The sequence below is a fragment of the Podarcis raffonei genome, chromosome 5, assembly GCF_027172205.1.
Source record: "Podarcis raffonei isolate rPodRaf1 chromosome 5, rPodRaf1.pri, whole genome shotgun sequence".
NCBI classification, from domain to species: domain Eukaryota; kingdom Metazoa; phylum Chordata; class Lepidosauria; order Squamata; family Lacertidae; genus Podarcis; species Podarcis raffonei.
This window is the reverse complement of record NC_070606.1, coordinates 35,414,055-35,428,955: the sequence shown is the minus strand read 5'-3', so window position 1 is coordinate 35,428,955 and position 14,901 is coordinate 35,414,055. Positions and strand designations below refer to the sequence as shown.

Sequence of the window (14,901 nt, the reverse complement as noted above, 5' to 3'; positions counted from 1 at the left end):
ATTCTTCCCTGTTCTTGAATTTACGCAGCAATGTCAACTGTAATCTATGAAGCATCAGAATTATACTTTGAATTGCTAGTATTTTAAACCGCAAACATCACGAGGACTTACATGGTGCTGTCGCCGAGTTCTTCATAGAGATTATGGGCTGGAGTGCTTGCTGGTTTGCCAGCTGGTAAGGCCATCTGGATTCGAGCTGTCTTTGCACATTCTGCTTGTCTCCTTTGGTGAGTCACGTGGAAAGGAAATGGAGAGTGTCACACATGGTCTCCCACCAAGAACACATCAGCCGCGACAGCCCCCAAAGGGATATTTGTTGCAGTTTTTCACCTCGTGATTGGTGACAATACTAAGAAGAGAATTTGAATGCACCACATGGCCGAATAAAATCTGGCTCCTGACTTGATTTTATTTGCTTCTGACATACTGTGTGCAACTCAAGTTATGATAAAATATCCTTTAGTGAGAGTTCTGAAAGAGTTTTAAATATCACCTCTCACTCTTGGAAATGGATACCTGAGATACCTAAACATGTAAGCGAATTATGTTTTCAATGGAGCTTATTTCCAAGTAAATTTAAGAAAAGATGCTGCATTTGTGTTACAGAGCAGATAAAACCAGATTATCTCAGTGTGTTACTGCTGACCTAACAATCCATGTATTGATTAGTCTGTGTTAGGAAAATACACCGGGATTTATTCTTAAGGCGATTATACTATTCATTCCTCATTCATTCCTAGCCATGTTCAAGATTCAGCAGTTTTTAAGAAAGCGTACTTCCTTTACAAACACAAACACACCATGCAGTACAACACGACATCTATCTATCATCTATCATCTATCTATCTATCTATCTATCTATCTATCTATCTATCTATCATCTATCTATCTATCATCTATCATCTATCTATCTTGATAACTCTTATCTTACACTATACAGGCTATATAATTATCCTGTCTCTTTTAAAATCTAGGCATACTCTGATACATGCCATTTTCATAGTTTAACTTTATTGTTTTCCGTAGGAATACTTCAGCCAATATTAAAAGTGGCATATGGAGACCTGTATTTCAATACGATCTCTGCTTTCAACATGCAATAGCCAAGGGGTGGAAAATCTGGGGGCAGAATGTATCCCTCAAGTTCTTTCCATCTGGCCCTTGGGATTTTTCCTCGGCCACCCTCCCTCTCCTCAGGCCACAATCCCCAGTGATATGTATTTATCCTATGTAATGCATTTGAAACAAGGCCAAAAATAAATACTTACTCTTTAAATCTGTTTTGTTATGCAGAGTAATAAAACAGAGAACAAAAGTTGTGAGTTTCACTTAGTAAAAATAATTCACATTGTGAAATCTAATAAATTTCAAAAGGCATTAAATTTAACTGTACAAATCACATTAGGGCTAAAACATTAATGGGTTAGTCAGTTAACAGTGCAATCATATAAAGGTCTGCTCAGAAGTAGACCCTGTTGAGTTCAATGAGATTTACTCCCAAGTAAATGTGTATAGTACTACAGTCTTAAGGAATCAATTAATAAACTAAACAGGCATCACTGATCAGGCAATGCAAATTAAATTAAGCATTTTACTATACCCAGGAAAACCACACATGACAAAACACCATCTTAAGAGAACAACCACCATTCTCCTATAGGAGTTAAAGTATCTTCTGAGACAGCAGTTGGTGTGTCATATAAATGCCCCCTCTTTAAAATAAAACAGCAAGCTTTTTTCCTGTAAAACAATCACATGTAAATTGGCACCTGTTTGTGGTTAAGGAAGAAAGAGCTTAACCCCAACTGTAGATTTAGATGACACACTAAGTAAAACCTTGGCTTTACTGCCATGACACACTCAGCTAAGGATTGAGGAAGAGCAAGGTGGCTGCAAGCTCCTCTCTGGGAGCCTCTATGTTCATGTAGTCCTACGAAGCCATAGTTCCATTTATTGTGGTGTGCAAGCAAATAGTTTACTGGTGCACTGGGCTTAGGGCTAAGAAGGCATGCAAAGGTCTTCAAGTGGCCCTATGGAATTTCCAGCAGGGAATGGGTCATGCTTTGCAGTTGTCAATTTATTACTTAAGGTTTTTTTAAAAAAATCATGCATGAAGAATTTCACTGGCTAAAGACAGTCTACAAAAGCCAATGTTTTGTTTAAGTCATTAATAATAAATTTCATGAAAGCAGCCCAGATGGAGATTGCAGTCTTATGGAGAAGTGATCACTTGTTAACTATGAAAAACCGGCATGATAGGTTTGGAAGACAGCGCCTGTAAACAAACTAGCACAACATTGCAGAGTAGTTAGAGTCAACATTATCAGTGATACATTTTATAGCTGGCCTATCTTAATTTCTGTCATTAATTCCTCACAAGAAGAACCTAAAGCACATTCACTTTTTGTTTTGTAGAGTTATGTTATTCTGAACTTTATATTGATATTCTGAATTTTCTTCATTTAGCTATCATGTCACTGATCATCTCTAAGGTTTAAAGATGGCTGTGGTTAACTTCACAAATCTGTTGCTGTAATCAATCCTATATGTTTGGCATTTATAGATATATTATTTCCAGTGTGTAATGGGGACGTGTGGGTCACTCTTGTATTTTGCCTCTCTCAATGTGGTATTTGGAATGTTTTGATTGTTTGGTGTGGTATTTTTTAAAAAAACAAAAAACCCCAGTGATTAAAACAGCAATTCCAACTAGAGTTATTGCTTTCATATGTTAGGAGACCAAAAAATAAGTCTTACAATTCCTTTCTGAATTCAAATTATAGATATAATATAAAGAAAATTAAAAATAATAGAAAGGCTGTTCTCCTTTTTGAGGTCCATTTAAAATGTGCCATTCTACTTTCATTAATTCATAATTTGTGGTTCACCACTGATTTCTTCTTCAGTACAGGATACTGAAATTTCAGAGGTGCCACCTAACAGAAATGAGCAGCAATAATTTTTTGGGTTATTTGCAAACTATACAAGGAGGCACTGAGCAGTGCTACAACACTGTTAATTCACCCTGGAAAACAAGTAGTGTAAAATTCATTTAACTTTACTGTGCTTTTTTACAATCTGCAAAAATTAATTCATTGAATATTAAGCTGATCAGTGGGCTGGAAAGTATTGAAAAATGCAGCTATGACACACACACAATTTTAATATAAAGCAATTCTTAATGTTTCCATTTTATGTGCACCAATGATGACAGTTATGTTCATTTGGCTTTAATTCTTGCATTAACTTGAATAGTTATTTTGCTAGCTTTGATATTTGGTGATTAAAGCATAGCAAAACCTTAGGAGAAGAGGAAAATATACATATTTCCTTATTATTTTAGTACAGATCACAGGTGACAGGTACATAGCTGTCAACCTTTCCCTTTTCTTGTGAGGAATTCTATTTGGAATAAGGGAATTTCCCTTTAAAAAAGGGAAACGTTGACAGCTATGGACAAGTACACAGGAGTGCTATTGAATATGGTTTAAAAAACCATCAAGGTATTCTTATTCTTATCCTTATTAATCTTACTAAATTTTATTAGTTGCTTTTTCACGAAAGAGGCATGAAGCAACTGACAAACTTTGTAATACAACAAAATAGTTCAAAATACAAACATTAAAGTCAAGTATAAAAGCCAAAATAAATCAAAAATTTAAGAATGCATCCACACATGCAAAAGGCAGGTTGAACACATCCTACTCCATTAAAAGAGGTCTGGAGGGCGGCAATACGAAAATGGGCCTTTTCCACGGTGGCTCCTTGGTTGTGGAATGCTTTTTCAGGGAAGCATGTCTGGATCCCTAATATCCCGCCCCCCAGGCCTTTGGCTAATTAAATGATCTATGGCCTTTTAAATGTGCTGATGGTGGGGGAGAGTTATTGCTTTTGGTTGTTACAATGGTATGTATCCTTGTGTTTTTATATTGTAAACCTTCCTATGATCCTCTGTTGAAGGGTGGTATATAGATTTAATAAATAATAGTAACCACAATACTAACAACAACAAACACCTAAAACACTCCAAATTAAGGGTAAAAGGAAACATTTTTTCTCTGGTGTCTAACATTATTGTTATTATGCCCTATACCCGGAGGTCTCAGGGCAGTTCACAGAACAAAATCAAAATATAAAACCACAAAATATATAATCAAAATAAAAACAACAACCCAATAACCTCTCCCCCCAAAACCCCACATTTTAAAAGGGCATAGGAGCATTCTACAAGCAGTGAACCACCACTGAAATGGCTCATTTTGACCTCTTGCACTTCCCTCAGAGGGATCACACAGAGAAGTTTAGAACTCACAGGATGGAAGTAATCTGAAAGATGGATGGGGTGCAGAAAATCTATGTTGCAGCCCCTGGAAAAAAACTGGATTGCTGCACTAATGATCCCTTGAAGCATACCAGAAAGCGAGAGGCCTTTTCAGAACATGATGAAAGGGTGATCAGGTTGTGTGAGGAGAAAAGGAGAAGGTTTGGTACCTACAGGCAGCTGATGTATGCTGAATAGAAACCCATAGCTCATTTGGCTGAATTGTTAGTTCTTCTCAAGTCTTGGGAACAAACCTGGAACCTTATTTGCGATGTGTATCTTCTACCTTTTAGTCCTGGGCCTTGCCCCCAAATGGTGAGCCTCTGTTTCCAAGGAGGTAGAGCCTTGAGTTTTTCTGTAAATGCTCTTGGTGAGGAAGAGACACAGTGGAACCTGGAGCCTAAATAGGAAGGGCTCCTGAAATGTGCATGCTGGAAATGTGACCAAAAGTATGAAACCTGCCACCAAGCACAGCCCAGTCCTTCATCTTTGATGTATACAGAGTGCTGGCATACTTACTGTTTGTAGCTGACCATAACTATTAAAATAGCAGGCATGCAGCAAAGGATGATGATGACAGCCAGAGCCAGCAAGGCCCCTTCTGTGTAGCCTACGGCTTGGGCCTGCTTCTTGACATTGGCCACCACATCTGGAGTGCGGATCTCCAAAATACGTCCGCCTTGCCCAAGGTACGGCTGGAATTCTTTATTGATATCCAGGAGTTTGCCATCCAGAAATCTTGAATATTAAAATAAAAAAAGAAAAGAAAATAGCAGGTAAAACAGGCAAGATCAAACTGCCATGTCTCTTCTTCAAACTTGATGCCTCCTCCAGATGTTTTGTAGTCAGAGTTTTAGTCCAAAACATCTCAAGGGAACCATGCTTGAGAAGGCTATTCTATTCCTATTTAGGGCTGCACTGGACATTATTTAATATTTACTCCAATATTAGCATATTAGACACAGATAAATGATTATTGTGAAGAAAACAGAAAAGTATTTGGGGGGGGGAATATGAACATTCTGATTTCCCCCCAGTGCCCTTTTGTTTCCTGATAATGATTTTTGTGCATGGGGATGAGAGTTTCCTCTTCCTTCTTTGCCTTCTCTGAACCACATGCGATCTCACTGCCATGGTGGGATGCCTTGCTTGGCTCACTGCTTGGGCTGTAGTGACCCACTGGATTGCTCTTTAGAGGGGTGACATTTGCAATGACATTGCATCAGACATAGCATCATGATATCACAACAAACCTACATTGTCATTGTTAATTGGGCTGAACTGCATCGGGGGCAAAGGGGGACGAGTAAAATGGAGCCAAGACACAATGACCCCCGAAAAGAACCAAAGGGGATTGAACAACACCGATGCAATGCAAACATGATCATAATAGCGAGTGCCCAAAAGACCATATAAAAACAAGAATGCATTGCAAGGTGTAGATGCTGTTCTGCAAATGGGCAGAACATTAGGAGACTCAGTGTTCCCAATATTCTTTCTGAACTATACCATGGGTCCATTGAAGTTAATGGACATAACTAACTTAGGTTCATTTATTTCAGTGGGTGTACTCTGTGTAGGACATAGCTGAATACAACCCCATTAGACTAGCTGCACATTCAAGTGTAATGCAAGAAGAAAGCCTCTCACCACACACTAGATGATGCTCGTGTATGCTAGATGTCATTTGTACTGATGAAGAACATGAAGGAATTTTGCTTGGCTGGCAGTATACTTTTGGGAGATGTAACACTGCCTCTCCTAAAAATTCTGTAAGCAATTTCTCTACAAACCTCTATTTTAAGGTTTTTATAGCTCAACTGTGCGTATTCCACTCCAGATGAAATCTGGCATACTGTACAAAATGAGACAGGGGACCTTTTTTATTTTTTAATGTCACATATTTTCACGAAGACAGTTTGCTTGAGAAATTTTCTCTGTCTCTTGTGTTTGTAGAAGATAATGCAGGCACCTAATATTTGGTACCTAACAGTGACCTTTTCCTGGTACTAGTAATGGAATTGCAATGTAGCACACAACTGGAGTTACTTTGGCAAATAACTTCATATGCATCTTCAGGACACTCTCAAGTCAGCACTCAGTTCAAAACTGCAATTATACAATTGATCACAAGACTTTGCACACTTAACTGGAAGAAAATGTCACTGAAATCAATGGAACTTCCTTCCAAGTATGTGGAGTTGCAGCCAAGAATACCAGATAAAATTATGCAGGCTCCATTCTGTGTGAGCACTTCAATTAATGAGAAGTGAAACAATCACCTAATATCCAGTGACTATAGACTGTTGATATACTGAAATAGGGAACCATAGCCAACTTTATGAACTAATGTTCAGATCAGAAGACACAGTGTATACCTGTCAGCCTGAGGAGTCTCATCCCTAAACCCAGCTTGGGAAGAAGAAGAATCATGAATATGTTCTCTGGATTATGGAACTGCTTTAAGCACATATATGTTTGTAAAAAAAATGCAAATATATTGACTATGGCTATTTAAAACTTGCTGCCTAACTGCTACAACAGACCAGCTCAAGCCTCCTGATGTGACTAGACAGCTCTCTTGCTTTTTTCAGAAATGTTGCCATAAGCATTGGGGGTTTTTTTGGTCTTGCTGGACAGCTGTCCTGCCCCAAGTATATTATGAAACTGAGCCCCCTCACTCCTCTCTTGGTAGGAACAGGACATCTGCATTGTCACATCTAAGTTTCTCTTTACTGTCATACAGCCACATTTTGTCCACAGTGGGCAAACTATTGTTTGCATAGTCAATATTTTTTAAAAATTGTGATCTCCAGTTCTGGTCTGCAGACAAAAGTGGGTTGCATACACTATGCTTTGCTGAGAACCAGGAAATATGGGAGGATATAAGAGCCCATGAAGGGAGGAGAGAGATACAACACAGGGCTTGTGTCCTTTATTTACCTCTCTCCATTCTCTCTCCCCCAAAACACATTCTTTCTGCTGTTCTCCATTCCCTGAAGGACATTCCTTGAATCAGGTCATGAGGCATGGAAAGAAGAAAAAACAGGTGTCTGAAGAACCCAGTTTACTCTTCCAAAGGACAATGAAAGCCATCTCTAAGATCCCCCTGCAGGATCTGCTGGGTAAGAAAGGTCACAGAATCCCCTTCAAAGCTTCTTACAGCAGGATTAGGTGATGGAAAGTACCAGTTGGAGTAGCTTTGGAGATTAGGATAAGAATCTGAGCTTATCTGAACCAAACCTCTGGAGGTTCCCAGCCACAAGCTAAAACATGTTAATGCTTCAGATTGAAACTCTCACTTCATTTCCCCCCTTTACTTTGCTAAGCTGACACTCATTCACCTCTACCCCAAAGCCAAGGTAGTATTCCCTAGGATTTTGCTGATTTAAATTTTATAAAGCTTTTGAAGAGAGGGGGAAAAGGCTGACTGTGCAAGCATAAGAAAATTGTTTAATTAGGTTGCTTCTAAGCCAGTGTTAATCGGTAGCTGTTCAAAACAAGAAACCACACACTTTCTTCACTTTTTTTTTCATGTTAACCTTCTTTAGTACAAAGTCTGTATATTAAATGAAGGAAAAATGATACAAGATGATTCCTCAGACCTGTCTTGGGGGAGGAGGGTAGAGGGTTGGAGAGAACAACCAATTAACACAAGATGCTAAATCTCTAAAAATTACACAAAGCTGAGGCTGCTGTTAGTGCTGATGGTATAGAAACAGTTCTTTTTTAATATGTGCTGTGATCCTGTATACATTTACTTGAGAGTAAAACATCTAGGCTATTGGGTGCTGCAGCTCTTTGGGCGTTCTTATTCACAATAAGAAGAAGATGTAGCTGTGTAGTCAGTTTATTAGTTCCTGGCTTGTTTATTCTTAGTTGTTCAGTTCTAGTTATGCAGCTAAGAAAAGGAAGTCACAGAAGACTGACAGAAGTCATATGGAATAGCCTCTCGTAGTCCAAAAGGAAAGTAGAGTTGCCAGCCAGTGACGGTAGGTGTTAAAAAAAGAGTTGGTCCAACTGCTGAAGTATCACCAGTGATTTATGCAATTTGTGCATATGAAGCTTAAAAGAACAACTGCGTAATGTGTGCAACAAAGGTGTTTCCATTTCCAGGTATAGATTGTGACAGGAGCAGCTGCACTGGTGAAGCTTTCTGGAGCACCAGAAATTGTGTGGTGGTTGTGATCTTGTGGATCATGCTTGCAGAGTAGTTATCAAACTAACATGCCAGAAACAACACACCAGAAACTACAAAAAACAAAAACTAAGGGTATTTTCCTGACTCCATATTATGAGAGGAAGAATTAATCAGCAGACTGTTCTGCAGCCATGTAGGTAGCCGATCTAAAGGACTATCAGCTGACTGACCCATCTATAGAAGCATGATGCGAGTGGGCTTTGTGTATGTGTCAAGGAAAATGCCTTGAGCCAGGGAAGTGTACCAGCCTGGCTCCTAGGCTCAGGCCTAAGAAAGATATTCTACTATTGTAAAACAAAACAAAACACCCATTTTGAGGCTGTTTGTTACATAGCTTACTAGAAAGGCAGTGAGATCTGTAAACTAGCAGATCTCTATGCAAGCTTCACAGGATCATTGAACCCCCGTATTTCAGAAATTGTCTTCATTCCATTGAATAAATTGAAACCAAAGAGCGATTCTAATAAAATATCCTGTTGAGTGCATGATTAACTATGACTTTTAGGACATAAAAAGAGGACATAGCAGGATAAAAGAATGACTAGAGACTGAAATACTACAACGTGGGACAAATTTGCAGAGGGATAATATTCCTGCATACAAACACAGCACTGAGAAAATGCAGATTAAGACATCTCACCATGAGTGCAAATAACTATATTGTCTTAAGTGATAGCTGTGTGAATACAACTGATGACTGTATCCAGCCCTTCTTTTTTGAGTGTGTGTGTGTGCGCGCGTATGTGAAAGGAGGAACCAAACAAGAGGTTTGAAACTACAGAATAAATTTTATGTTTTCTTGTTTTGTTCTGTATGTTCAAACCTTTACCACTGCCAGGCTGTATATTTGCTACCTGTTAATATAATATTAGTCTATAAATTAATTTTCTCCTCCCTTTTTCTGTGGCTATTTCTAACTCACACCACCTATGATGAGCCTATTCACTATACCTCTTCTTAACAGCTGCATGCTTTTCTATCTCACTTGTGCTATAATTTATCTACACAAGATTTGGGACTCAGGAGAATAAGATTCCTCTAACGAATCACAATTCATAAGGCAGCCCATAGGTATTTGCTTCATGGACATATGACTGACAGATTGCCTCATTCCATCATGGAGCAGTGTGACCTGACTCTCCTTCGGGGAGAAGAGGTACAATAAAATATATGCAAAGCAGCAGCAGGCACCAGAGGGGGCTTGGAGAAAGAATAATGATCTCCCACTTTCCACAAATACAAGGCAACAGATGAAATAGGTTTGGGAATAGAGATGAAAAATAGCAGTCTTCACAAATGAATGAACCAACACATGCACACTCATTGCAGCAAATGTCCTTAGCTTGCTGACTGCGTCATTCATACAACTGCTGAAGATCCCAGACAAAGTTTGTGAATAGGAATATTCGTGGGGTGGAGAGGAGAGAGATTCAATTCAGTTCATATTTGAAGCCAATTTTACACTTTCCAAAATGGTATGCAAACTGAGAACAAAATTCATTCTGTCCTTTGCAATGCAGTTCTCCAACCAATGTTTACAAAAATGCAGATATTAGAAGAAATGTGTGAATAAATGAGTATATATTAGTGAAAATAGCATACAAACTGCATTATATTAGGAGAAAATGTATATGTTGATTAAAACTGCAGACAGAAATGTGTTTATTAGTAAAATATTGTACTTCATTTAGTGCATTATTGAGGAGAAAAATGGCTTTCCCACTGGCCAGGCTAAGCTTTTCTCCCTGACTTCTAGTTTTCTAGTTACAGAGAATGCTTTATACGGAAGAGCATTCTGTCATGAGAGGCTCTACCAGTGATCGAGATACAGGTTCAGTTCGCCTTCAGAGTCCTGTTTGAGTGTCCCCTCCCATGTGATTATAGCTATGAAAAAGAAGAGAGTGCTGTTGCAGTTTCTGTCTCTCCCCTTCTGTTGTGTCCTCATTGTCTCATGGTTTATATTGTCCAGGGTTCTAAATCACATATGGAGCCAATCTCCTTATGATAGGCTTCCTGCTGCAGAAGTTATCTTTATAACAGGTCAGAGGTGTGCAGATTGAGTGGTGAGGACATGAGAGAGGAGGATAGGTTCAGAAAGCATGACTCAGTCTCCTTGTGCACTGTAATCTCATGAAGCCTCAATAATGCTCAGCTGCTTGAGAGAACTAAGCCTATGTTCTTCCTCATTCTGAGCCCTGGTATCTAGTCCATCTGGAAAAAACCCAAACAGAGCAAACTTTCTGTTTCTGGTGGGAAAAACTAGATATATGCTTTTTCCCCCTGCCCAAAAGCTAGATAGCGAATGGGAAATATATATTTCTACATCTACACTGGAAGGGCAACCTTGAAATGACACTGAGTCAAGATAAATCCAGTTTCAAATCCTAATGTGTTGTATGAGACAGCAGCATTACATGGGTACTCAAAACTTTCCAATGAGCCTTATGTGGAACGTGGCTATAAGTATTATATACATATATCAACAGCTTATAGGTACATAATGGTGTGCATGAAATCACAGTGTGGTGCAAAAGGAGAGAGGGGTATTAATTTTGCTAAGCAATGTGGTCAAGTCAATGTGGTCAAAATAACCATTCTGCCAACCAGATATTCACAGTGCTGACCACAGAGATAATGCTACAATGACATGATGGAATACATACTTGAAGAGCTCGTTCCTCATTATAGCACGGTTTGTTTGAGGGTCAATTGCGTAGACCATAAGATCGGATTTTGAATAGTCTTCTTCTGAATAGCCATCTCCGTATCTGCGAGCACCAATGGATTCTACCACAACCCTTGCGCCAGGAATCTGGTCTTGAATATAGCGTTCCAAAATCCTGGTAATGGAATACAACAGAAACATCTTCTGTGACTAATTGACATGTTCTTTCTAGATAGACAGAGACAGAGACAGAGACAGAGAGAGAAGCCCAATGGTAAAAAAACCCCATAGGCCCTAAAACCCAGGTATTTTTAAGTGCAAAATTCCTAAGGAAAACTGTAGCAACAAAGAAACAGCTCTCACCAGCATTGTGCCCATAACACTACTAATGTGTATTTATGATAGCATTTGAGTTTTAAATGGCTTTGGGGAAATTCCAATGGTATTTTCCAAATAAAACTGTTAGCATTATATAGGAGTCAGTTTCACCTCTTCATAGAAGGCTAATAAATTCTCTCTCACACAAAATATGCCCACGATGAGTTACAGTAGAATATTTCATTGATACATACAAGATGACATAACATAGCAGGTAGCAGTGTATCTAGTATTCCTCAAGAAATATAGTAAGCTTTGCAATCAGGGTATGGAGCTGACAGGTTTACCACAGGATGATAAAACAAACAAACAAAAACCAGGCCTGCAGTTAAACCACGGGCATTATATAGAAACTGACAAAACTGTTGCAAGATAGCTTAAGCAATGTAGCTGCACAAATACGCACTGTATCAGGGACATAGAAAACACAGTTCAAAATTGTCCTGAATCTAGCAGGTGAGATCTATCCACAGAAATAGGCCTCTGCACTGATACATATCTAAATGCACATCTATGCTCTTCTTAAAGGGGTTTCAAAGCAAAAACAACCAATGCAGCGGAAAATTTAAACAGTATAACAAACCCAAAGGAACTGTAAATTAAACGAAAACAGTAAAAATCAAGTCAATAGAAAAACAGCAACAACTGGATTTTGTCGTTATTGAAAAAGTAGCAGCTGAAAAACTTGTTGAAAAGAGTAGGTTTTAGCTGTTTATTGGAAGGCAAGATTCCCTTCAGCAGGGCATTCCTTTGACATGAGACTATCACAAAAAAGACCCTTGTGCTGACTTGCCGTACTTCAGATATGAAGAGGAACAAAGAAAAGGGTCTCAGGGGACAAACTCAAGAGTCAGGAGGATTCATATGGGGGGGGAGAGGCTGAAACAATGCCTATATTCTGGATTTCATGTTGATGAAATACCGACCTTTTTCAGTGCTTAAGCCAGCCTGAAAGGGGTTAAGTGCATTCTGAACCATTAATGAAAGTTGCATCTCTTTCTTCTTGATACTATCTTCCAACCATTTTTTCTTTATCCCTTTTTTGGGTCCAAAGAACAGGGGTAGCTGGCTTTTGGCCCTCAATATGTCGTGGACTCCAGCGTCTGACCAGGGTGGCCAATAATCAGGGATGATGGGAGTTCTAGTCCAGGCATAGGCAAACTCGGCCCTCCAGATGTTTTGGGACTACAACTCCCATGATCCCTAGCTAACAGGGCCAGTGGTCAGGGATGATGGGAATTGTAGTCCCAAAACATCTGGAGGGCCAAGTTTGCCTATGCCTGTTATAGTCCAACAATATCTGGAGGGTAAAAAGCCACCCCTTCTACAGGGGACATACATTTTATGTCCTTTATACAGTTGACTAACAGGTCTGGGAGTCGAGTGGTTTGTTACTGTTCAACGTTTTGCTATGTTCGTCTTTGGATTCTCTGAGATAGAGATGTCAGAGGAATCTTTTGGCCTATAAAGCAGATTTCCTTGTACTTACCCATTCAATCCCCAACCCCCATCATCACATGGACTCTTGTTATGAAGGTTTTTCACCTTCGGTTTTTTTATATGATGAAAGGTGTGTGTTTTTTAAATGCAGCATTGTAAAGAGATATGTAAATTGCCTTGTAATTTATGTTATTTACATATTCATTGATGTATAATTGGTGCTGTCCCAACAGGGGCCTCATTGCTTTTCTTTTTCCTGAAGTGTTGTTTGCTAATTTTATATGCAACAAAGTTTTTTGTTTCTAGAGGCAATCTATAGACACTAAGGATGCAATTCTAACCATGTCTATTCAGAAGTAAGTATCATTGAATGATTGTAACCTTTTAAAAATAGAGTGCATCATTCATGATTGTTCTTTTCACATGGAAATAAGTGACCTGTTGTCCCCTGTTGATTTTATCTGTGCTCCTCAGTTAAAATCTGAGGATTTCTAGCCGTCAAACACAAAACCCTCTTTACTACAAATATTTAAAACATAGACTAGCTTGAGCATTGTTTCAGCAAATGCATACACACAACCATCTTCTGCATAAAATACTCATTTATGAAATAAAATGTTGCATTACAAACACTTTTACAAGTGGCATTACAATGACCGAAGGATCATGCCTGTAAAATATTTATTATGCCCACAGTAATTCACACAAGCCAAAACACAAAGAGCAAAAAATATCAACAGGATGCAAAACAGTCCTTCCCTGATATCTGAGCGAGGGAAATGAAACAGGAATAAATTTCTGCTGAATCAAGGACACAAGCCTTCCATCCTAGCTTGCCTCGTTCTGGAGTAAGCCCAGTTGAATTCAATGGGATGTATGTCTGAGTAGATATGGTTAGGATTAGATTCATTAACTTTGAAAGGTATCCCATAGGGAAGTTAACTGGTTTGTAAATGCTGATGACTGATATATGCATGTCTATTGTGTGCTACAATAATAGTAAAATAAATAAATAAATAAAATTTAATATAATTTTATATTATATTATAAATATTAAATTTATATAATTTTATATTAATTTAATATTTAATATAAAATAATATAAAATAAATAAATAAATAATATAAAATAATATAAAATAAATAAATGTATTTCCACATCAGCAAATGATGTAACAGAAGACTTGTATAAAATAAACCAATAACAGAAAATACTGGATCGAAGTGTGAATGAACAGATTGAGGTACCTTTGTACATCCCTACTTGGGGATACTTCAAAGAACAACCATTATATTTATACCCCCACTTTAAGATGGGAGTCCCAGGTTCTCTTGTCCAAGAAACCTATAAGAGCCTTGCCCACAATTTAAGCAACACTAGGAATCTCTCTTGGGCCTCTTAAAGATTGCAACTGCCCCATCTTTCCTGTCTCAGTTCTAATCTGGAAACTCTGAGAAGGGTAATCCTCATGATTCATGCATCCATTCTGCACTGGAAAGAGGTGTCTTTAGTACTCCAAAATGTTTGCTATGACAAAATATATAAACTACTCTAAGGACAAGATAAGCAAAACTGCAGAAGCATAATACTAGGAATGGCAGAAAACTAATCCAGTTCAGGTCAATATGTGCTGTTCCTCACAATATTCTCTGAATTTCATTTATTGTTTTAAAAGGGCTTGACACTGATTATTCTAACCATACAATCATCTTGGGTACAAACCTCACTACTGAAAATTTCAATATACAGATCAATGAATTGTTTTCAAACTGATCCAATGAACAGTATGCCTCTGTCCTGTTTCCTCTGAAATTTAACCTGACAGAAAGAAACTACTAACAAAAGCAGTGCTTTTCATATTCATTATAGACAAAGGCATATATACATTTCAGAATA

At 38.3% G+C, this 14,901-nt stretch overlaps 1 protein-coding gene across 11 annotated transcripts in view; it reads right to left on the bottom strand.

Annotated features, from left to right (window-relative positions):
- The window catches only part of PCDH15 (protocadherin related 15), a 628,220-nt gene that overhangs the window by 27,771 nt on the left and 585,548 nt on the right, over positions 1 to 14,901 (bottom strand). For all 11 annotated transcript variants that reach the window (XM_053388594.1, XM_053388604.1, XM_053388605.1 and 8 more), the window contains 3 exons: positions 11,186 to 11,362; positions 4,841 to 5,059; positions 112 to 222 (listed from right to left, as the gene is read on the bottom strand). In XM_053388594.1, coding sequence (XP_053244569.1) covers positions 112 to 222; positions 4,841 to 5,059; positions 11,186 to 11,362 — 507 coding nt within the window. The remainder of the gene's footprint in view (positions 1 to 111; positions 223 to 4,840; positions 5,060 to 11,185; positions 11,363 to 14,901) is intronic.